The following is a 24814-nucleotide window of genomic DNA, read 5'->3' as shown; positions in this document are numbered from 1 at the left end:
TAATATAAACCAATTTACCCCAAAGAGGTGCTTCCCCTACAGTCTTGGTCTTGAGCTATTTCAAGAGGTTGAGAAAGAAAAACGTTAGGTGTAGTGACTTTGAGGGAGAAGGCTGGCATCTGTCAGATGTGACACCAGTTCAGAGGGGGTGTTTTTAGTAATTTTGTCTCCAAGTCGGAGGAGAACAGCCCCTGGAAATAATCTGACTTTTATGTAATGAATGTGTTTCTGTATAACATGGCCGCTCCCTTTTCATTGTCAAGTAATATGAACTTTTTCTTTTATTTCCGATATCTTTGCTTTTATGTTTGCAGACCTTCTTCAAATGGCAGTTGCCCACTGTATGGTCCATCAGATTCCTCCCAGGAACTTTACATTACCCTATATGCTGCTGAATGAGACATTTTTGAGTCCTTTCTCTGCTGGAGTTGTAGAAAGCTGGTCTGGTTTGAGGAGAGCATCCGAAACCAAGCCTTCCTTGCTAATGAATGAAGAAAGTTTTCTGTGTTGCCTTTGGAGTGATAACAACATTGATTGTTCTTTGTACAGAGCAAGCATGCAAGCAAGGAAGTTTATTCCTTCAGAAATAATTATCTCTGCTTCTCAGGAAATAGGTAGGTTTTCCATTCAAGGGCATAAGGAGTTACTACTTCTTCAAAAAAAAGATTGGGGTTTTTTGTTGCTTGGGGGGGTAGGGGGCTGGGTTGTATTAATGGATATTCATTTTTATCCAGAGCAGGCAACATAGTGTGGTAAAATCCTCCCTCACAGAATTCTGTAGTAGAAGATGAAGGAAATTGTATAGCACAGATTCAAAAGGGAAAAAAAAATAGTTGGCTGTCTTTCTAGGGGAATGCTGAATAAAATATGTAGCACTGCATATGAGGACGTAAGCCCAGATCTTCAAAGGTGTTTAAATGCTATGAGAAATATTTTAAATACTTTTGTGGATGTGGGCTTTAAACTCCTTCAGGAGGCGGGGGAGATGGAGAGCAAGTGCCATCTTTTCTGCCTGGATTGTGATGCCTTAGTAAATATCTGTACATGGATTAGATTGAATTATTTTTTCTTAGACTGTTTTTCTTCTCCTGTAAACCACAGTCTCTGAGCAGCATACTGGCCAGTTGGCCTACTGCTGTCAATGGCAGGAATCTCATTGACCTCAGTAGAGTAGAATTCCATTTTACAAGAACTGTCCCATGGAACAAATAAATCTCTGTTAAAGACTGCCACACTAAATTTGTTGCTGTTGTGTATGCAGTACAGCTGCGTATGTGTGCACGAAGTGTACGCAGTACAGCCACATAGAGGCTGTACCAGTTAATAGTAGCAACGCCTTCCACCAGCACCAGCAGCTTCATTTCTTTCTTCCCCTTGTGGCCTTGTCCATAAAGCCAGGTAAAATATATTCCTTCTCTAATAATTAGAATGCAGCAGTGTCATAGAATCATAGAATGGTTTGGGTTGGAAGGGACCTTAAAGATCATCTAGTTCCAACCCCACTGCCATGGGCAGGGACACCTTCCACTAGACCAGGTTGCTCAAAGCCCCATCCAACCTGGCCTTGAACGCTTCCGGGGATGGGGCATCCACAGCTTCCCTGGGCAACCTGTTCCAGTGCCTCGCCACCCTCATAGTGAAGAATTTCTTCCTTATACCTAATCTAAATCCACCCCCTTTCAGTTTAAAGCCATTACCCCTTGTCCTATCACTACAGACCCTTGTAAAAAGTCCCTCTCCAGCTTTCTTGTAGGCCCCGTTCAGGTACTGGAAGGCTGCTATAAGGTCTCCCCGGAGCCCTCTCTTCTCCAGGCTGAACAACCCCAGCCCTCTCAGCCTGTCTACATAGGAGAGGTGCTCCAGCCCTCTGATCATCTTTGTGGCCCTCCTCTGGACTCGCTCCAACAAGTCCATGTCCTTCTGATGTTGGGGGCCCCAGAGCTGAACGCAGTACTCAAGATGGGGTCTCACGAGAGCGGAGTAGAGGGGCAGAATCACCTCCCTTGACCTGCTGGTCATGCTTGTTTTGATGCAGCCCAGGATACGGTTGGCTTTCTGGGCTGCAAGCGCACATTGCCGGGTCATGTTGAGCTTGAGTATCACACAGGTTGTTAGCCTTTTAAGTGTTGCCCAATTCAGCAAGGATTATTCATAAACATTTGCACACTTGGGGTCCAGCCTCACCTTCATGAATATCTGTTACTTGTCCTCTCTTTGTGAGTGAATTCTTTCCTGGCTCTTCAGGTTTTGTTTTGTTTTGTTTTAATATAGTTCAGAAATGTTTAATACCTTTATTTTGTTTAGATTCAAATTGGAACATTGAATGTTGGATTAAAGGCAAGCTGGACCTGTTAGTTTGTAGCCTGCGGTTTTTGAAGTTGTACTTGAGAGCTGACTTGAAGGTTAATCTTTTGTACGCTGTGTAAGTACAGACTCTGTTAAATTTGTCACTGTTAGCATTAGAAATCTGAAAGCATTTTCTAAAACATCAGCACTGGCCTCTCAAGCTTGCAACACAGTGGTGGCATTAGCTTTGCAAGCAGATGACACGTTATGTACCTTTGTCCAAGATTACTTTTAGATAAGACAATATGGAAAGTTTATGTTTCTGTCTTTGAATGAGAAACAGTTGGAATGGACAGTCCCCCTCCTCTGTCCTTTCCATGTTTCTTAAAATGCTTTAATGAAATCGGTGTTGACTTGCTAAAACATCTTTGCTTTTACAGTTGCTTAATTTTAAAGCTGCAATCTTGGTTCTGCCTTTTTTTATGCTTTTGACCATAATGTTCTCTTTCTTGAAGTAATTATGTTACTTAACATTTAATACAATGCCAAATGCTACTCTAATCACTTTGTTGCCTCTGAGAGGCACCCACCTCTGCAGTTGCCACTGTGGTAAATACTCCCTGGAATGGTAATAGATGGTAATCTTACTGACTGTGGGCTGAGTAGGTCTTGTATACATGACCTGCCCGATTTGATCATAAAAAGATCTATTTGATTCCACTTCCGAAACCACACTGATTACTGACAGATTGGAAGGAATGGCATGAACACACAGACTTAATTTCCTTAGGAAACAGGCTAAACATAAATAATTGAATTAGCTGAATTTACAGGTGACGACTTCTACTTAAAAAGCCAGAACTGCATGACAGGTATCACTTGCCACAAATTATTCCTGTAGTCAGGGTATAAAGCAAGTGTATTATCTGGTAATAAATATGGTTGTTTAGTTGACATAATACTTTAAAACTGAAATCAGATTTTGAGTGGGTTCCCATTTCCAGTGTTCCTCATGACTTTGATTTCTGAAATACTACTACATGTGTGTTTGTGGGAGAAGTAGATCTGCATTTGCCTCTGTTCCATCCAGTCTCAACTGCAATAGAAAAATCTTTGCCAGTAATCCTAGTGTAGTAATCTCTATATTGAATTTTTTTGGTATGCCTAACATCCGTGGAACAACAGATTCAAGTCCCCGCTGGGGTGAAGAGGTTCTTGTATTATGAAGGGAATTCAGTAAGTGTTATGCAATTTATGAGAGCAGGCACTATAGACTCACTAGAGTCCTTGTGGCATTTCTGTATTTGATTACTCTTCACTGCAAAGGCGAGATGCAGTGCAGTCCCTGACATTGGAGAACTGGTTTCACTCCCCAGATTTCATATTAATATTTTTCTTTTAGGGTCCCTATGTTCTTGGGGACAGCTAGCAAAGCATTTCAGATTTTGGTAAGGTGACAGCTTTCCCTGTTGGCTTGCTGATACCTTAACATTTTATTCACATGAGCCAAAATACCTTGAAAACATTCCCAGTTTTAAAAATATGCATTCCTGGCATGTGTTACTCCCTGGGAGTCTGGAGATCAAGCCAGAATTCTCACATATAGGACAGGCAACGTACAAAAATAATGACTTAGAAGAATCTACAACAAAAAAGATTTTTCAGCATTAAATTTTTTTCAGCATTAAAGAAGTATCATCTTATTTTATACATCCACAGTTTGCCTGCTTGTAAATGATACCAAGTCACTTTGAATAGAAAATGTTTTGTTCTGTCCAAAACAGTGTTATGACAGTATTCAGTAAGAGGCTCAAGCAAGGGTAGCGATAGGGCTTTTACCTTCCCTAGCAGTATGTTTTTGGGAGGGGAAAGATTATTCTGAAACTTAATTAGACAAATTAGGTTAATTGTCTACCAAAAGTGAATGATCTTTCCAGTTGTATGTATTCTAGGAATGCTGTAAACCCTGATGGTTAATTACATTAACTGGAATCACTTAGCCTTAGGGATCCTTTCATAGTGACACAGATGAATGCTCCCAGTTTAATTTTGAGCACAGATTATAATTTGCCCTTTCAGCAGATGGTGATGTATAGGGTGTACTCATATTTCTGACCTATTTGAAGTACCCGTGAGGTACTCCTTTAGTTGTGGGCCTAGTCTTGCATGTTTTTAAGGATAAATCATGCAATTTACCTCAAGACTGGTGGCTTAGTTAAGTGCATCAGTTATACATTGAGCCTTCTTCAGCTGGAGAACATTAACCTTTCATTAGAGACTTATCCTCTCATGAGCTAGGCAGCCATCAGATGTTCTGCAGTTTAATGGGACAGCTTGTTCAAATAAGTATTGTCCTAGAGCTACTATATATCAAATACATTGAGATGTAATTATTGAAAATCCTTTGAACCCCAGACAGCTTTGCTCCATCAATTCCTAATAAAGGTAACGCTTGCACAAACACAGTATATAGAAATATTGAAAGCAGCGTTACAATGGTGACCTTATTTCTGATATGCCTCAACATATCTACCTAGATGTGATGTTGTACCTTTCCTGAAATTAGAGGAATTGTAGAAGTTCATGTATTTCTTCGTAAAACAATTTTGACCTTTTGTTTTCAGTTAGGCGTTCCAGCTGCAAGAAGTTGATTGAAATTCAGTAAAGACATTCTGCAGTTTCTAACTTAAAGTCTAAAAGTTCACCACGGGGCCGCAGATTAATTTAGCATAAGTAATAACACCTTCTGAAGTATGGTTGAGTTGTGCACCAAAATACAAACCATTTAAGAGGTGTTAACTTAAGGTGCTGACGAAAAGAACTATCTGTGCACAACTGAAAAGTGCAGTGCTTGGAGTAGAAAAGAAAAGCAAGCCTTGGACACATGCCCTTGTTGCAATGTTAATTACTTCTGTGGTTCAGGGCATGCAGTATTTATTTTTTTTCCCTGTTCTGCAGTGTCTTATGCTTTAGTCCCATGTTTCCAGCTTAAAAGTCACGTTGCCTTTGCACATTCTCCCTCCCTTCTCTGCCAGCCATTAAAACTTAAGTCCAGTTCACTAGTTTTCTGTTGAATCTCAGAGGTGGGCTCTGGTAATCCATTCACAGAAGTTCATATGCTTAGTACCTATCTGGTTTTTGCTTACCTGTCTGTGCCAAGACAAATCTCTCCCATTCCAGCAGCCAGCACTATAAAACTGAATGGGGACATAGTATATACTCATGTATTTTATAATATATGGCTTTCCTTTCTGTCTTTCCTTCCCCTCACCACAATTTGGATCTGGCTTAGATCTGATCACTGTTGCATGATGTAAAGTGCTTGTTGAACCAGGATTTATAGCTTCTCTCAGTGTGCTGCAAGTCTGATGGAAAACTCCAGTTTTTAATAGCCCGTTGCTTGTTTTAAGTTTACCAAAAATTTCTCCTCTCATTCTACTGAATGAAGGCACTGACCTCTCCTGAACTTGTGAGGGTTTTATAAGCATAAGCTCCTCTACAATATCTACATAAACTCCTAAGTCAATATCTACAGTTTAGGAACAATGGTTATTCTGTGACTGGATCCACCTGCAGCCAAACAAGATGACAGGCTGCTCATGCAATCCCAGGCTGCCGCAGTTCTCCAAAATACTTTGGCTTTCTGTTGCTTTGCTTGTAATCAGGTCTCATACATTTAGCCCAGGCTTGGCAATTTGGAATAAGTTGATGTGGGGGTACCTCATGATCATGTCCTCCATTGATCTATTCTCTTATCCCAAAATCAATTTTGTGAGATAGTCCCTGTGTCTTGCCAGTTTGTGGAAATGCAAAGATCGTTATCCTGTTTCTTAGTATCTGCATACCTTCCTCTGGGAGCAGACCTGGCATCTGATAACATAGCTTGGTCTTTCCCCTTGCTTTGCGCTGGTTCCCTGCAGAGGTAGTGAGCTGTAAGAGAAGTCTACAGCATAGAAGTGAAATACTGGTAGTTCTCTGTCACAAGAGGTAGAAGACCTGCCTGGCATAGACCCACAGGGTTTTCCTCCAGTTACCCTTGCATTCCTACACACAGCATCTTATACAGTAAACAAATGAAAAGGTTTGTGTGGTGGGAGCAGGGAGGAATAACAGCCCATGCCTGTTTACTCCCAAATAAGTGGCCTTTGAAACACAATACTGGCACAACACAACATGGGGAGGAGCTCTCTAGCATTTTTTTCCCCTGTACGAGAGTGAATTAAAGACACAGCTTGATGAAAAGACTACATTCTTATGGATTGATTGTGGGTTTTTTGAGACTAATAAAATCTGTGAGCAATAATAGAAGGCAGGGAAACTTAAACGAAAATTCTGTGAAGTCTCTGAAAGGAAATTCAGGAGAAAGAGGTGGAGCCACAACTATAAAAACAAAAATATTCCAAGTAATTTAAAAGCTGTATGTCTGCCAGATACCATCAGCATAAGGTTCCATAATTCTTGTGTCCTAAAGTCTATGAGTCCTGGTAAAAATTATTTTAGGAATGTCAGTATTGACTGACTGTAGCACTAATAAATGTACACTACATATTCATATGAACCTGCATAGCTTATGGGGTCATTACTGCAGAGTAGAGGTGCTATGAGGGCATAGTGTTACTGAAAATCCTTGTGTTACCAGCTTCAAAGAGTATCCTAAAAACAAGGTGGGTCCATAATGTATGTGTGTTGATCAGTGAACTATGAGAGGAGTGGGGCCCCAATTCAAGGAGATCCATGTGTGTACATTGTGGGTTTCCTTGCAGTCCCAGTCGGCATGATTTGCATGTGCTTTTCCCCATAATTCATCAGCCCTTTGTTCACTTCCAACCTCTCCTCGGTTTTTGACCTTTTCTTTTTTAAGTAGGGCAGATTATGGTAACGACATCGGTGAACCATGCCCATTTCCCCTGTGCTCTACAGTCGATTAAATGTACTAGATACCAAATTGACTAAAACCAAAAAACAGCAGAAAATCTTGTCCTTTCTTGTCCTCCAATGTAGAGTTCTCTGCCCTCCCTGAATTCCAGTGTTACAAGGAGTCATACCAACTGTAAAACTATTTAAAACTTTTACAGAAAGGTTCTTATTCTATTAACTTCAATTCCTTTCTCTGAATTAGTAAAACAAAACCCTTACTATACAGAAATAATTCCAAAATTATTTCAGAACAATTCAAAACGTAAGCTTCTTTTGTAAGGATGAAATGTCAAAAGCAGAAAAGAATCCAGAATGGTTTAACTGTCAGGATTTGTCTTGGCTTTACTGCTGTGAGAAGTCTGGCCACAAAGTATTCACACTATTAAATTTGCTACCTTAAAGAGGCCTGCGTCACTGAATACCTGCAGTACACCATAAACATGTATCTCTGTCGGAAAGAGCCTAAAGAATATCTGTGGAATACAAATGAGAATGAAGAATACTTTGGGAACTGCTAGTTGCTCTCAGAATAGAAGCAGCTTTGTGCCCACTTGTGTGGTATTTATTTCATAAATCAACAATAGTTTGAATAAAGTCAATGGAGATTGAAAACATGTATAAAAGAGTAATCATACACATGAGGATTGCTCTAAAATGCCTGTAAAACATACTTGAAAAGCATCTGTGTACTAATGTGTATATGGGAAATAGTATGGGTCTTCTTCATGCTGCTGCTTGAAGTTGATCCAAGGAAAATTGTACATGTTTTAGAGATATAAACTAAATGTGTTGGCCTGTATTTCAATATGAATGCGCATGTTCTTTTTGTATCCTATAAAACATTTGCTAGCATCAAGAGACATAGTGCATGACTGCTTGTATCAGCATATGCTACTTTGTAATTTATTTCATTTAAAATGTATCGAAATAATATTATTAGAAAATCTGATTAAACTGTTTATGAAACATATATTATGCCTGTGCAGCTATTAGTTGTTAAAAACTTCAAAAGTTTATCTTAGACCATACAATTTTTGCAGTGGATTATGTAATCAAAAACTGTGTATGTTAAACTCTCAAGGAAGGAGTGTTAATAGAAAGAAAAAAAAAACAACAAAGGCAACCCCCCTCCCCCTTTGAAACTAAATCTGAACATTCAGTCAAAAATAGTCCCATGAGTTTTACTCTGAGAAGCAATAAAAGCAAAATGCAGTAAGTTACTTACTAAATACTTTCCGTGAGTCTGTCCAAGACAATAGTAGTAATGCGTGTGAGTAAATAATTTGCTTTCCTAGGAAACATCAGACTATCTAATAGACAAACACGCTGTGCATAAAGATAATTAAAGCTTTATCTTGGAATTAACTGCACAATGTTAAGACTTTTGGAGGACACAGCTGTCTCTTTTTTTTTTTTTTCCAAATACTGTAAGTTGTTGAAAATGAGTACTAAAATGTGTTCTGAATGGTGGAGTTCTTTAGCCTTTTGTTATTCCAGAACTTGTTTTTCACTTGACTAATTGTTTTTGATTATTATATTACTTGTAATGCTTAATTGTAGCAGAAGCCGGAAGGAATGTTAAATTGTTTAGATTTATTTCAGTGCCCCAGGAATAGGAATTAGAATGTAATCTCTATGGGGGTGGCAGAGAGCTGCCAATTAGTCCACTGTAAGGTAAACTAACTTTGTGTGCCTAAGAAGTATCTAGTAATAGTTACCATCAAGAATCAGAAACTAGTCTAAACTACAGGTATCATCTAGTATTGTAACACATTTGTTTTAAAGTCAAACCTTAGGAATACTTTTCACGATGTCATCTTAACTACTTTACTTGGAAACCATTTAAAAAGGGAGAAGCAGCAAAGTAAAAGCAATTGGTTACAATTACTGCTTTTCTTACTTTTCTCATTAACTTTTTTTTTTGTATATCCAGATGGACAAACCTCCTCTATTGAGATAGAGTATAGAATTTTGTTTTATGTTTGTTTTTTTCCTTGTAGATCAGAGTTTTCACTGGGAGATGTATCTACGAGCTCTCTAAAGGGGACTGTCATGGTTGCTCAGTGTGACTGTAGTGAGTATGATAAGTGTGAGTGCTGTGTGCCTTCTCTGAGACTCAACTACACTTACATCATGTGGCTGAAGATGATGATTGGTGAAACACCTCTATGGTCACCTTTGATGTCAGTCAATCCCATAGCCATAGGTAAGCCTGATCAATATTTTAAACCTTTTTTAATGGAGAACGAGAGCAGGATGTCTCTTCTGGAGAAGGAGGGCACAAACAGAACAGGAAAAGGCTTCCTGGTGCTGTCTCACTTGCTCAGGGTGGTGCTGTACACGTTTCTTAGCCGCCTAATGCCTGTCTGGGCTCTAGTACAAAACCATACTGAGCAAAGGCCAGGCTGTCAACATACTTGATCTTTCATTTCTAATCAGGACCGCTGTGTGCCTGAGTCTGGGGCAGTGGTGGAGCTTATTTGTCGATGTTACTGAGGGCTTAAAGTAAAAAGTGAGGGGAAAAAAAGCTGTTCCTAAAGCTAGTTAGGAAATAAAACTACCTCTTCTTTCAAGCAGCTCTGTTGTCCTGATGCTTTCTTCCTTACACATACAGTTTCAGCATTTTCCAAGTGGGAAAACATTCCTCTGTATTTAATCAAGTTAAAACCATACTGACATTATGGATTTGATATGTGTTGCTCTCCAATATGCTCAGTTATTGCAGATCTTGGCAAATTTCAAAAAGTCAGGGACTCTGTTAGCTGTGAGGAAAAAAAATAAAAGTTTTATAAACTACTTCTTAAACTGATGTGCTTTTCAGACAGAATAAGTTAAAAGTCTCTGGGTGGGCTAGTTTTGAAGATGAGAGGTTGCATTTATCATCATGCTGCTTTTAAATTATGCTACAGGAAAAAATTAAAAATTCAGACTTGCATCTGCCAGTGTTTAAAATGGCATAATTAGTTTGTTCTGCTTGGTGAAGTATATTTTAAAAATGCATAATATTAGTATACGTTCTGCCAAGATTTAGCTCTATTAAAAATTATTTTGAATAATATGAATACTTGTGTAACGTAGAGTTGTACTTGCTTATAGATGATATCAGTAGAACAGGTGGCATCAGTAGAACAGACATCATTTGTATTGTAAGAGTCACAAAAGCGTGATGTAGAATTCACTGACTTTTGTTTTAAAAGCTATGCCTTTTTCTGAGGAAGAGTGAGTGTAATCCTAATCATCATTATAAATTGCCCATCCACTTCCCTCTCCAGAGAGTTCTCTTCATCCTTGTGGGAAATTTCTGAAACGCTCCATTACTTTGCCCTAATGTAGCTCTCCTGAAGACCTTCTTTCATAGCCATAATCACTGTAGAAGGGATGGGAATATTCAGAAATTCTTTGTGTACAGTATGAGGATGTTATCTCCTATCTCTTAAGGAGCTGAGCTAATTGCTTTGCTCAGCATTCCCATCCCTCTCAGTCCCCTTTTCAGCAAAACAGGTAAGTTAGTGCTTTGGTTACTGGAGAGAATCATGGCCCAAGGCAAGAAATTAATGTAGTTTTAAGGCAAATGTTAGGTCAAACAGCATGTCCTGATAACTAACTATGTAACAGTGCCAGGGTGCACTTTTCCAGTGATACTACACAATGTTAGTCTGTCATACACTAGCTGTAGAGCAGCTCTGGAAAGCTGAGTTTAAAGAAAAAGCATGAAAGAGACTTCTGAGTTGGTAAAAATCCATTACTGCCAGGACTCACAGGCAATAAGGTTAGTGGTAAACTTGTCAATTAATTTGTCCGCAGTAAAGCCTGAACCTCCTTTGAACCTGCATCTGGAAATGACAGAGAAAGGTCAAGTGAGAATCTGTTGGTCTGACCCTGTGCTGATGCCATACCCACTTCAGTATGAAGTGAAGATCTCTGCAAATTCAGGTCAAAATGGCTGGCAGGTGAGTTAGCTCTGCTTGCTTGGTTTTACGATGGAGCGGTGCAGGTCGGTGGGTCTTTTCCAGAGCTCAGGATTTCTTACCACCCTCCTTGTCCTTGGGCAAGGTGGGCTGAGCAACATGGCTGATCTGGTGGAGCTGGGCATGGCACACTGGTTTCTCCTGAGCTGGTGTGTCCAGCAGACCCTGGTAAACATCAACAGAGTGTAGTAGAGCTGGCAAGCTGGACTTTACGTCTGTTAAGCTAGGAGAGCCACCACACAATGATGAAAGACCCGTGTCCTGTTGGGTCTTAAAAACAAACTCACATCTTTCTTTTTGGATGAAATGCTAGATTCTGTGAAGTCTACAGGCAAAGCGCTTTCCTTTCAGCAAACCCCAAATTCCATGATACATGCATATATGTTTAATATTTGTAGCTTTTATTAGTGAATTGCTTTTTCTGTTGCTCCCACACAACTGCCTCTGGAATAAAAAGCAGCTGTTAATTCACAGTCCGTAATGAAATAACATGTTTTCCACAGAGGTATGCAACCTCTACCATATTCAAATTTACAGTAAATTTAAAGAAGAAAGCTTTTTTTACCCAACTTGCTACCTAAAAACTACTCTCTAGACTATTTGTTTTCATTCCCTCTGTCTCTTTCTTTTTCCTGTTTCATTATACAACAATAATGGCTTCTGATAATCCAACAGATGGTTCAAGTTGCTCTAGAAACCTCACTGGCCATAGACAATACCCTACTTGATTCTTCATACTTAGTTCAAGTGCGGTGCAGGAATCATCATGGTCCAGGGTTCTGGAGTGACTGGAGCACACCGTATAATCTCAACTTGGGAGGTAGGTCACGTGCAGTCACTTATGTGCAGTAAATAGACTTTTGGAAAAGAACAGATTTCCCAGTTTGGTTTGTTTTGTGGAATGAATATTTGAAAGCATGTGTTATCTAGGGAGGTACAGTATGCATGAGTTGGGCTGAAAATCCTGTGGAAGTTCATTCCCCTTCTGCTTCTCTTTCTGCATGGCTTTGCCTGAGATTCTGCTCTTTCCTTTGTACAAGACTTGCATTTAAAGAGTTCTGGACTAATGTATGTAGACTGCACAGTCAGCTCCATGACACCTCCTTGTCTGGCCCTGTTGCTTGCTCACCAAGCACCTGTTCAGACCCAGAAAAAGCTCTTTTTCTGAGAGTTTTTCCATTTCAAAAGACAGTTGGCAGCGTTTAACCTCCACTCAATACAAGATTTTTCTTCTAATGTTTTCTCTAACTTTTAGTTTAGTATGAGGCTTTGTAGCTGAACTGAAAGCGTAGAACACAGTCATGTCACACATGGTCAGAGTATATAGGAAGGGAAAGAAATTTTGTTTGGCAAATCCTTGGTCAGTTATCAGGATTGTGGATTCGCTTTGCAGATTGAGCTGTTTTGGGTCAGCCTAAAGATTTCAGGATTTTTTGCATTGTATTTTTCCATGCTCTGCTTATGATTAACTGGAAATGTTTTGGTCTGTGTTGTCACAGGTATCCTCTGAACTATTACATGACAATACTAGTGCTTTACCTAGGCGCTTACATGTACACCTGCTTACTGTATGCTAAATAGTGGGATGTATGTGCTTAAATCAAGTACCAAGGAAATAACTAAACTTTGCAGAAGGACCTCTCTTCCAAGAAAGCTGAAAATACACAGACCCTCGTGGCAATTGAGCATGAAACACGGGATGCCTGATTATATGACTAGAGGCCTAACTGGCCCTTAGTCTTTTGGATTTATATCTCTCTATATATAAAAATAAAAAAAAAAAGTGTGTGTGTGCATATATATAGAGAACTATATAGCTTTGAGAATTTTTTGAGGGTAAATACATGTTCTCTCTTACATACGCATATACTGATATTTTCGGAAAGGGTTTATGAGTGTATTGAGAAATATGGATGTAAAAGAGGTGCAATAGATACTGTTAGATTATTTTTTATTAATCCTGTTATGGGCTATGTAATTGTATTAAACATATATCTTATCAGCAAAATAATCCCGTTGTGAGAAACCTGATGGCAGCATAGAGGGATTAATTTCTTCACTGCAGGAAGCTCAAATTGGCATATGGCCTCCAATGGCCAAAGATAGGATGAGCCAATGGAGGAACAGTGGAGCGTGCAGCACAGCTGGGAGCAGCGAAGCAGCTGGTAACAGGAACGCTGCCTTGCATTCACGGAGGCACATTAACACCGGAAGAGTAAATACTGAAATCAGGCAGTTATATTTTCGTACATTCATGTTCTGATTTATATTTAATATGAAAGTCTTTGACAATGACAATATTGTAGGTCTGCTCTACTACCTGAGAAGGCCTGTATTTTGGAAAAATCCTAAAAATATCTGACGTGGTTCCTGAACTGTGGAAAGCAAACCTGATCTTTTTAAGGATTTTCATGCTGGCTTTGTTGACCTCTGGCAAACTCTTCCTTTTTGGCAGGTGTATAGCACCTGTAGCTTCCGTAAGTACCTGACCAATTGAGGCTGAGCTTATGCATTTTTACATGCTTTGCAAATTCAGTGTGTTTATGCCTAGGTCAGTTACTTACTGTATCCCTGCTACCATTTGGAATTAACTACACTGCTGAGATTGTAAACAAGTTTTTGAGACATTAATCTCCTGCTGCCTTCAATAGGAGCAGGATTAGTAACTACTGGAAAGCTTGATTATTTTTTTTAAGTTTTTTTAAATTTTTTTTTTTTTTCAACCTGCCCTCCCCCTATTCTGAATAGCCATTCTCTCAAAATATATATTTCAGTATTACAGTAATGCTTCAGCTAGCAAACAATTTCAACATCCTTGCAGGGTTCAAAGGGTTAGATTTATTTTTTTTTCCAAACCCGAACATCTCTATTCTCTTACTTGGGTCTTCTCTCACTTTTACTTGAGGACAATTTTACAATTTTAAAATTTGTGGTGTATGTCTTTGTGAGTCGAGTTACAGAAGCTAAGCCTTTCTAGGTTGCAAGTGCTTGTTGCAATATTTAAATAAGCTGACCTGATGCCTTAAAAAAGTGGGCTGAGTAAAAAGCAGCAGTGTTAATCTAGTTTCCCAAGATTTAATTTACAGGAACCCGTATGATTCCTTGTTTCCCTTGTGCTGCTGTGTATTGCTTTCACTGTACCCTCCAGTGATTTTTCTGCTCATTTAATTCCTGTTTGCCTAGGGATATTAAAGATTATTTTTACCAGAATTGACAAACATCAGTTATGGGGGGAGACAGTCAAGGGCTCATTTCTGCCCCTCTCCCCTATAGTCATTAATAGTAATTAAGAAGTAGGAAATTTAGAAATGCAACTGGATGATAATAATATTCTATTGACATATGCTTTTATATTTTTTTTGTTCAGATTCTAATCTCAATGGATTTTTTTTCTCCTTTTTTTCCCCTTCTGTGTAGCTGAAGTCCTGTACTTCCCTCCTAAGATACTGACCAGTGTTGGTTCTAACGTTTCCTTTTATTGCATCTATAAAAACAAAACCAAGATTGTGGTGTCCAAGAAGATTGTTTGGTGGCTGAATTTAGCAGAAGAAATCCCAGAAAGTCAGTATACGCTTGTGAATGATCGCGTAAGCAAAGTTACTCTTTTCAACTTGAAAGCAACAAAACCTAGAGGAAATTTCTTCTATAACGCATTGTACTGTTGTCATCAAAATAGGGAATGTCATCATAGATACGCTGAATTATATGTAGTAGGTAAGACTCCAGATGATTTTAAATTACAATTTTGGTGCATTTTAATAGTAAGGTCAGAATATTTCCATTTTAAACTCCAGTTAGCTTTTATCGAGCAGTTATGACTTGTAATGCATGTTTTTTGTATAAACAATTATATCTTTATTAATAAACTTCCAATGTGTTTTAATTAGATGTGAATATCAATATCACATGTGAAACAGATGGGTACTTAACTAAAATGACTTGTAGATGGTCTGCAAACCCGAACACATTGCTTCTGGGGAGTTCCTTGCAGTTAAGATACTACAGGTACGTATAGCTTTTAATGCACTCTTTTATGTTTGGAAAGCATTGCTCTGGAAATACTATTACAGCAAAGAATTCTGAATAGATGTAGTTATAAAATGTGCTCAGTTTCTGTAAGCTGGACTTTTTCCCAACTGGAACTGCAGAATTATTAACTACATGTGCAGAAAGGGGACCATAGACAGACTCATAGAATCATTTAGGTTGGAAAAGACCTTTAAGATCATCGAGTCCAACCATTAACCTAACGCTGCCAAGTCCACCACTAAACCATGTCCCTAATACCTGAGTATGTAAAATGGAGTCTATTTACAACGTTCTTTAGCATTTGTAAAACCTGTAGATGCAGTTTGGAAGCCAGTTCTCTTAAAGTAGATGTGTTTGCTTGTATCAGTTATAAAAATTATTCTTCCAGTTGCTTGTATCTACAAATTGTAAGGAAATAAGAAAAAAAAAAACATTCACAGTGAGAGTGACTGAGCACTGGAGCAGTGGCCCAGAGAGGCTGTAGAATCTCTGTCCTTGGAGACTTTCAGATCTCAACCGGACAGAACCCTGGGCGACTTCATCTGACTTTGACTTTAACCCTGCTTTGAGTCGGAGGTAGGACTTGAAACCTCTTGAGGTCTCCATTCAATCTTCGATTTTTCTATAATTCTGTATCTTTTTTTCTATATACAGACAGTAGATAAAAATACAGGGATGGAATTTAATTCATTCCAGACGGAAAAAATCTTGCTTATAAAGAGAGAATCAACTCTTAGCTCATAAAGGGCATATTGCTTTATGAAGGTAGCATCTTTGGTGGCTAGAGCAATTCTTAGTTTTCATGGTTTTGGTTAGGTGTTTTGGCCTAGCTTGTTTTCAGACGGTTTAATTTTGTCTGTCTTTTGGACAGAGCAGGAGAACTGGGGTGTGGTATGGAGCAAGCACATTATTGTTTGCAAAATACAAAACTGATTGTTAAATCAGCAGTATGATCATCCTTATCTTCATTCATGTGCACAAATAGTGCCTGTGAAAATATTGTTTTACCATGAAACTAAAAAATCCCTTTGAGTTACTAATATATTGAGCTTGAGAGTTTCCTAGAACTGTGTTAGTCTTTACATAAACAAGACAGACAGACAGACAACCCTTCCTGAGAAAAAAATATTTAGTTTTACTGCTTTGCTGGACTGGATGTGCAAAAGTTTTGGCAAACAAGCTTAAATCAGCCCTGAGGGCCTAATCCTTTGGAAAGCTGGACTGTCTTCTCTGTTGGAGGTGGATTGAAGTTTTGAACTATCAGAGTACCAAGGTGAATATTTCTCAGCATTTTGTGGACTAAAGTAATAGCTGGAATGCTTGAGATTTCAAGTGGAGGCTTTTAGGGCAGGATTAGTGACTATCTGACTGCTAAGGTAGGTTTTGTTTCGACTGTCTTCACAAATATGAATATAATGAGTGTCCTGCTGAGCAGGGAGCTTGAAATAAAAACCATGCTGCTCTTGCCATGTTTTTTATTCCCACTTTTTTACTGTTCAGGTTTAGCTAAAAATGTTGTTTTCTAATACAAAGTGTATCTGTACATTTGTTAGTGTTCCTGCTAGATCAAACAGTGAACGTTAATACAGACTGAAAATGCTTCCCAGATGCTAGTATTTTTTGTGATCTTTCTTTTTGTTCTTTTTTTTTTTGGTTTGCTAATAGTAAGGTCTGAAAGGGGGAGGGGTGGAAATCATGGGGGACCACGTGAATGTACTGACTACCAAAAAGTTGAAGTATAAGATGTTTAAAATTTATAGTTATGAAAACACATTTGCATAAGATTCTATTGCATTTTGGGAACAAAAATACAAAATGAACTTGAATGTCTACAAGCTTGAAGCCAAATGAAATGGTCAGTTTTTTTAATTGCCCAAGCTTGATTGTAAGAGGCACCATAAATATGCTGGAGTTGCTAGTATTTACTTAGACATAGACAAGTCCACAGGATGAAAACTGGAAGTTAGATGTGTTGCATCGACATCAGGCACGTCAGGTTTTCCAGGATCACACAGCTGTTCTTCTTAGTTACTGATGCAATCACATTTTACAGATGAAATCCAATGCTCTACAGTAATGTGGTGTGATAGCTTTGCTCTTGGTGTTTTGTTTTGGTTGGGTTGTTACTATATCTTCCTCTACAGTCAGTGCTGCCAACAGAAACAGCACAGAAATGATCATCCTGTAAAAACAGCAAAGTTTAGCTGCTAAGCTAAACCTTCAAAGCACAAGGCAACAGTTTAATCAGTATTAGCTACGTTGACAGGAAGAGGAGAGATTCAGCTAAGTGTAACTTTTGTGGTTCAGTTGAATAACTAATACCCTGTCTGGCTGCTCTCACCACGAGTCTGAGCTGTGCAGAAGCTTAGGAGAAATTTGAAAAGTTCCCTTTCCATCACCGATAAGATGTCCGGTGCCATTTTATCCAGAGTCCATGTCTCCTCTCTTGTGTTGCCAGATGCGATACTGACTATATGTGGGATTTTAATACCACCCTCCAGAATTGATATTTTTATGCGATTTCCATCTCCTGGAGACTTCACTGTACATTTCTGATTGGTCCATGTGGCAGCTTTCCCCTGGACACCAGTTGGTATTTTGAAAGTCATATTCCTGGCTGGATTAATTTCTTGGCTGGAGATCTGCCTTGCTGTGTTTATTGCTAATACATACCACTCAAGTAACATGATTTATGAGTATTTGGAGATGTCTGCTCTTGTTGTACCTGTTTCTTCCTGTTGTTATTCTCTTATCAAAAGATTTTGCACTGGGGAGAGCCTTCATGTCCTACTTTTTTCAGGCTAAGAGCCAAAGCTTTAAGGAGTAACACTGCAGTGTTATTTATCCATTTAGTGCAGACTCAAGTTCAAGATCTGTCCAAATAATCGTAAAAAAACCCCAGATGGTTCCAGTGACACCATTTGTTTTAATTGCCTTCAGAGTTCTATTTTACTGATGCCATGAGCAGCTTATAGTCGCAATGTATTAACTGAATGGGTTTTTTTTTCTCTTTTAAGGAGCAGAATTTATTGTTCTGACTTTCCAAGTACTTCTCCAAAATCAGAGGTGAAAGAATGCTACTTGCAGAAGAATCATTCTTATGAGTGCACATTTCAGCCTATTTTTCTTTTATCTGGATATACCATGTGGATAGAGTTTAAGCACTTACTAGGAACGCTTGAATCCTCACCAACTTGTGTTGTTCCAGCAGATGTGGGTAGGTCAAGATTTGTGCACGTCTTTCTTCACTTGTGACCTTGGATTTCATTCCTTATATGGTGTAGGTAAAGTACTTCTTCATAGCATTTTAAATAAATTAGATGGTGGAAAGAACATAGAAACACAAGAACTTTGATATTGTCTTCTAAAAGACATTGGATTAAATGTTATTTCCATACATTTTGCTTGGCGCAGGAGCAGATTGTAACTGCAGCTAATACCTATAAAAGGAAACATCCAGTTTTGCATGTTTATCCTCTTGGGTGTTTTGCAAAGACATCTACAGAAAATGCAAGTATTATACTTAAAAAGGCAGTCTAATTTTTAAGATTCTTGGTTATCTAATTTTTCTGAAGTCTTCAATTAGTTGTTAAGTTTATACTTTGATACAGTGTTAGCACTATAGGTATTACTTACACAGTTATATATTCGTTTAAAATCATAGGGACTGTTCACGCTCTTGCATACTTTTGCAAAGTTTCTTTTGTGACACATAGAGCACTTACTTAATTTTGTATAAAAGCAAGAGGCAGGAACAGCATTAGAGTGTTTTCAAACACTGCAAAATGTGCAAAGCATGTCTTACCTGGTCTATGACTCAGCGTTCATTGGACCGTGTGTTTTTGGACACAAATATGAACATATGTAGAGAGAAAACATGGCAGCTTGACCACAGAAGTGCTGCATGAAATAAAGCAGAATGAAATACATCTATTGTGTGTGTGGGGAAGGATGCATACAGAGAACATAAATTAAACCAAACCATCCTTTGCATTTCAAAGTTTAAATAGAGTAAGAAAAAAATGAACGTCACAGGAAGGAAAGGCAAAGTTCAGTGCATTATAGCTAAGTGGGGTATGGGAATTATCATTACTATTATTACTATTAATTTGGTGGCCTTGTGGTTTTCAAGGTTGCTCCTGTCTAGTTCAGAGAGGATTGTCTGTGCCTTTTTGAAAAGCAAGTTCACTGATTATCAGGGAACTATTGGCAGCCTCAGGCGTCAGAAAGGAGGGTGGTGTGAGGGATGGCGGGTAGGGATCCTGCACTTCTGCTGCTTAGACAATTTGCCAAGAGAACCTGGCACCTTGTCAGCATGGCAGCTGTAGTGTTAGTCTGTGTCGGGCACGCCTGTGCTCTTTGGTGAAAGGTGGTGGCTTTATACGATTCTGTCCAGTGAGGAATTCTAGCAGAAATTTAGAAGTCTGGTTTATTCAAGTCATCACTTTAAATAAAAAGCAATGAATAGAATTGACCTACACTGGATGAAAGGTGCTCTGTATCATAGTAAAACAAAACAGACTCATTCTAGCACCACCCAAAATTTAAAGCTTATTTCATTTTTTTGTTGTTTTCTCCTCACTCACCATCTGATTAGTCAAAACGAGTTTATTCTAACTTTGCTTTGTTAACAAACTAGGGCTTTGTGACATTCATGTTCAGTCTGCTGGAGCAGCTCAATTTTGGTGGAATTTCCTATTATTAAAATAAAAACTTAACATAATATTTCCATTAATCATTGCATAATGTCTGTCACTGTCCTTTATAGGAGCTGCCTTTCTGGGCCATGTGCGCCGCTACTTTCCGCAGTGGTGCACTCCGTTAGTGCCAGGCTATATCTTTTGCTGTTTGTACCAGGGGAGGTACCAGGTGCTAGCACCAATATAAGCTATTGTGGTTTAAATTAAAATGAAATGTACTGACACTTGCCCATGGATTTTTTTTTTTTTTTTTTAATGTTTATTCTGTAAGAAACTTTGATATTTCAACTTAAGATTTTCTTTGGTGATTTTAGTTTGGGTCGAAATTGGAATGAATTTCCTGTTAGACAAACACTGCCTTTCTCAGTCAGCAATGCTTTTGTCTGCAGTGAGTGGACCAGCCAGCCTGGATTGGTGAATTGTTACGTTTGCATTATAGCCCAGCTTTACTTGGAGTAGCAGAGGCCACCATGTATTACCTGCCACCCTCAGGACAGAAGAAAGTAAACCATGATGATTGGATTTAATGAGAAATGTCAGTGCAGCCATTACAGTCGGGTTTTTTTTCTTTTCTTTCAATTTTCTAGTGAAGCCGCTTCCTCCCTCCAACGTTAAAGCAGAAATCACCAGGAATGTTGGGCTGCTGAATGTGACCTGGACAAACCCAGTATTTACAAACAATGATCTTAAATTTCAGATTCGGTATGCTGTGAACAGGGAAGAAATTACATGGGAGGTACTGTCTTTTTTAATCTAGATTGAAGCATGAATTGTTGCAGTGTTGTCATTTAGTGTGTTAGCTGGTTTTTGTGGAATTTGTGGCATGCAGTGAATCATGGTTATAAGCAATTGCATTATCTAGCAAAGGAATATTACTGATCAGGCCACTTTCTCATTGGATAAATTTTCAGGAATTTTGACTCGTAACAGATGCCTAAACAGCCTTTTGTTCTTACTCTAAATATTTTGACTTCTGTTACAGCTTTATGAAGTTTCAAATGCACCAAGATCAGCTGTGATAAAAGTTCAGAAACTTTGTGTTGAGTATGTTGTTCAGGTACGGTGCAGAGAACTGGATGGGTCAGGTTACTGGAGCAACTGGAGCAGATCAGCCTATACGCTTGTAAAAGATATCAAAGGTACATGTGCTTTCAGACTGCACTCTGATGGTCTGTCCGGTTTCAGACTGAGGTGTGACACTGTTCTTTCAAAACTGTGTAATCTTGCAGCTCCCTTACAAGGCCCTGAATTTTGGAGAATTATTATTGAAGATCCGGCAAGGAGGCAGAAGAATGTTACGCTCCTGTGGAAGGTGAGAACAATTACATTTTGGTCTTTCACTTTGATCCAAAAACCATTGGTAGAATTGCCAAAAAGGGAGTATGATAAGCACATACTGCCCTGGGAGGCAACCTTGGGCCATCGCTGTTTATGGGACTTCATATGCAAGGCACTTGGGATATGACGACTTTTGTGTTACTGCCTCTTGCTTGGCTAATACTAGAGGCAAGTAGAGGTTGCTGGTGAATATTGATTGTAATACTGTGATACAAGGTGAGATGGTTCTGCCTTCTTTGCTCAGTCAGCCTGTCTTGCACTTTACTCCCTTCTGTTGCTGTTACTTCCCCCCCCTTCTGTTTTTATTCTCTGTAATCTCTCCTGCAGCTAGCTGGCACACGTCGACCTGATTTTTGTACCCTAATCATTACCAAGTTTATAGTAATGTAGTAGGACATAAACTTCCCTAGTGCTGTGTGATTGCTCTGGATGGTTGAGAGGTAGGTGAGGCTCAGCACAGACATACAGTGGCAACAGGCATGTTTCCAGACTTAGGAAGCTCGCAGGCCAGCCTTCTGAAGTGAGCTGATTTTTGTACCGTGGACCCATCTGAGGTTGCAGTCAAATTGTTCTTGCGTGGGTCCGGTTGCATGCGCTGCAGCCATGTTGAACTGCATGCGGGGCTGCATCGTAGCCGTGTGGAACATCCCATTATTCCTGAAGTCTTACAGTCCTCGCTACTTTAGGAGAGCCCTCAGATCTCTGGGCAGGCTGCAAGCTGCCTTGCCTTTGTGCAGAGACCAGACCTGCTGTCTGAGTTGTACTAATGCAGCTGAAGTATCAATGCTGTACGACATGTTCACGTCAGTCTACACTTTCAGTGTTAGTTATACAAATGCTGTGAAACAGAGACTTAAAATGCAGTTTGTTCTAATGCTCAGAAAAAAGAATAACATGGAATCAAAGACTGTAAGTTATAATGAGAGCTGCAGTCTTCGGCTGCCAAGTTCTGCTGACCAAGATCTCTGAGCAGAATGTGCCACTGACTCCAAGACAGCTGCCTGTATAAACACCACTGCAACTGCATGTAAACTGAGCAAAGCTACGTTAAAAGGTTAATGCAGGACAGAGAAAAAAAGTACCTTAGTGACTGCCCGTTCCTGTTTGTCCATGTTTGGTATGCAAACAGTCATCTGTTCTGGTTTTTTCAATCCTGAAAAATACTAACATAAACCGGTGAGTTACTGTAGGAGTCTGCAAGTTTGTATTTCCTTGTGCCCCCTGCCCTCCCTTCACTGGAAAGATAGCAAGTAACTGTGTCAACTCTCAGAGAGAGAGACAGAAGAAATTAAGTCTTTAAATGGACTACAGTGCCTTTGCTAAAAGGACAGTAGCCAGTCTACAGAATGTCTTTATTGGGTCATGTTTTCTTAAAATTGGAACAGTGCCTTCTGCCCAAATGACATTTGCTTTTGAAATCAAAGACTGGGAAATTAATTAATGCCAATGTTTGCTGCAGCCACTGATGAAGAATCACTCATTGTGCAGTGTGAGCCGATACGTTATAAAGCATCAGACATCAGGAAACACCACGTGGTCAGAATATGTTGATAATGGCACTACCTGTTCATTTCCATGGACTGAACACACACACACCATTACAGTTTTAGCCATGAATTCAATGGGAGTTTCTTCAGTTAATTTTAATTTAACTCTATCACAGCAAATGAGCACAGGTAAGAACACCAATTAGTAACCATTTTGAGATGTGGAAGATGCTAGGAATCCTTGTGATGCTTTTGGACAAAGCTTTCTTTGTAATAAAATTCCCTTTGTGAGAATAAAAAATGGTTTATGATGGTATGTTCAGCTGTATATGGGAAACCGATTCTGTAGCTCACCAACAGAGCTATTTGAAAAATGAAATTTCCATAGCATGAAAATCTTAATGATCTTTGGGTTGGGAAAAGAGTTGTCTTTAACTGGGCTGTCTACCCTCCACTAACAGAATATAAAGTAATGAATCAAAGAAAAATAAAATCTTACTGTAGAACTGATCTTTCATCTACTTTGTCTTGGGAACACCCAACATTCCTGCTAGGGAATGTTTTATTGTTTCCAAAATGAAATACAGTCTTGTTTCTCTGGCTGCTCACCTGATGGGCTGCCAGAGTACATAGTTTTCAGAGGTTTGGCTGTACTTCCTAAACAGCCTCTTCGTTGATTCGGCTGCACTCTGCTTTATTAATAAAATAAAGGCTATTGCTTTTGAATACTTCACTTGTGTAACATTCATATGCAAATGCATGTTGTGGAAACATTACCAGACCATGGACCTTTACTGCTGTAATGCAAATTTTTAAAGCATTTTTATGGATAAAATTCTTTCTGACATTGTGTGTAAGCGTATTCTGGAAACCCTGTGGTTGCTAGCAGATGTAATGGGAAGCATTTGTCCGACAGGATTGTTACCTTGGTGTATAACTTAGAGAGATTCAATAGGATTTAGCTTACAAGGCTCTCGATGCGTGCTTTACTAGCTAAATGTTGCCAGTTCAGCAGTTGTTGATAATTTTTTGGTTAAGGAGGTGCACGTGACAATCAGGGTATTTGTTTGATGTCTGGTGCAAAACTTGATCTATTTAGTGTTCGGGACTAGTTGGTGTAAACCAAGCTTTGCTGGCTTAAAGAGAAATATGTTTGCTTATGTGAACTAAAGATCAGGCTTTATTATAGAGAAGATAATTAAACAAGTAAATGATAAAGTGCTGAAACCTTAGCAGTCATTCGTGTGCGTGTAGTTTATAGTATACACCTCTCCTGCTAACCTAGCTCTCACCTCTGTCCGAGCTCATGTAATTCACGGCTGTTTTCTCCTTGTTCTGTCAGTGAATGTTGTGCAGTCGCTTAGTGCTTACCCAGTGAACAGCACTTGTGTGATTTTGATTTGGACGCTTTCACCTCAAATATATGTGATAACATCTTTTATTATTGAATGGAAGAACCTTAACAAAGAAGAGGAGATGAAATGGGTGCGAGTTCCTCCAAATATTAGTAAATTTTATATTTATGGTGAGTGTGCACTTGAAAATATAATACATTATGTTAATTGTTATGGAACAGAAAAATGTAGCATTACTGAGCTCTCGGATTCCTTTTTCCCCCCTCTCTGTTTCTGATGGCTTTTATGGTAAGGATCAGTAGAGCAATTCTTGATTATCATTAGAGGACTGACTGTAAAGGATTGACTGTTGCATTAATAATCAGGTTAACAAAGAATGAAGCTCAGGAGTGTGGTTTTTTTTGGCTATACAATAAAATTAGTTCTGGAATATTGAGTACACCACCTAATTATCTAAGTTAATATGTGCATTCCATTTGCATTTTGGCTTTAATCTTAGAAATTTTTACAGTAGCTCTATAAAGGTGTTAATTCCATGACAGAATAATGCTAGATTATCCAGTATAGATTAATAGTTTTAATCTTCTGATATTAAAATACGTACCTATAAAAGATGGCTTTCATTATTCCCCTCTCTGGGCTGATCTGAACTCCGATATGTGACCAGAGCCTCCGTGGAGGTAACTGTTTAAAAGTAGAATAGTAGTTTTTATTCAAAAGGCTGATTTCCTCTT

At 38.9% G+C, this 24814-nt stretch overlaps 1 protein-coding gene across 1 annotated transcript in view; it reads left to right on the top strand.

Annotated features, from left to right (window-relative positions):
- Positions 1 to 334: 334 nt before the first annotated feature.
- LEPR (leptin receptor) overlaps positions 335 to 24814 on the top strand; it is a 35397-nt gene continuing 10917 nt past the window's right edge. The window contains exons 1-13 of the mRNA XM_076339994.1: positions 335 to 614; positions 2305 to 2422; positions 9204 to 9409; positions 11008 to 11153; positions 11847 to 11991; positions 14589 to 14885; positions 15059 to 15176; positions 18218 to 18417; positions 20488 to 20636; positions 20883 to 21039; positions 21130 to 21212; positions 22698 to 22914; positions 24068 to 24250. Coding sequence (XP_076196109.1) covers positions 344 to 614; positions 2305 to 2422; positions 9204 to 9409; positions 11008 to 11153; positions 11847 to 11991; positions 14589 to 14885; positions 15059 to 15176; positions 18218 to 18417; positions 20488 to 20636; positions 20883 to 21039; positions 21130 to 21212; positions 22698 to 22914; positions 24068 to 24250 — 2290 coding nt within the window. The 5' untranslated portion in view covers positions 335 to 343. The remainder of the gene's footprint in view (positions 615 to 2304; positions 2423 to 9203; positions 9410 to 11007; positions 11154 to 11846; positions 11992 to 14588; positions 14886 to 15058; positions 15177 to 18217; positions 18418 to 20487; positions 20637 to 20882; positions 21040 to 21129; positions 21213 to 22697; positions 22915 to 24067; positions 24251 to 24814) is intronic.

Source organism: Aptenodytes patagonicus, chromosome 5, assembly GCF_965638725.1.
Source record: "Aptenodytes patagonicus chromosome 5, bAptPat1.pri.cur, whole genome shotgun sequence".
Lineage (NCBI taxonomy): Eukaryota > Metazoa > Chordata > Aves > Sphenisciformes > Spheniscidae > Aptenodytes > Aptenodytes patagonicus.
The sequence above is the reverse complement of the archived record's forward strand: the minus strand, read 5'-3'. Positions and strand labels throughout refer to the sequence as shown.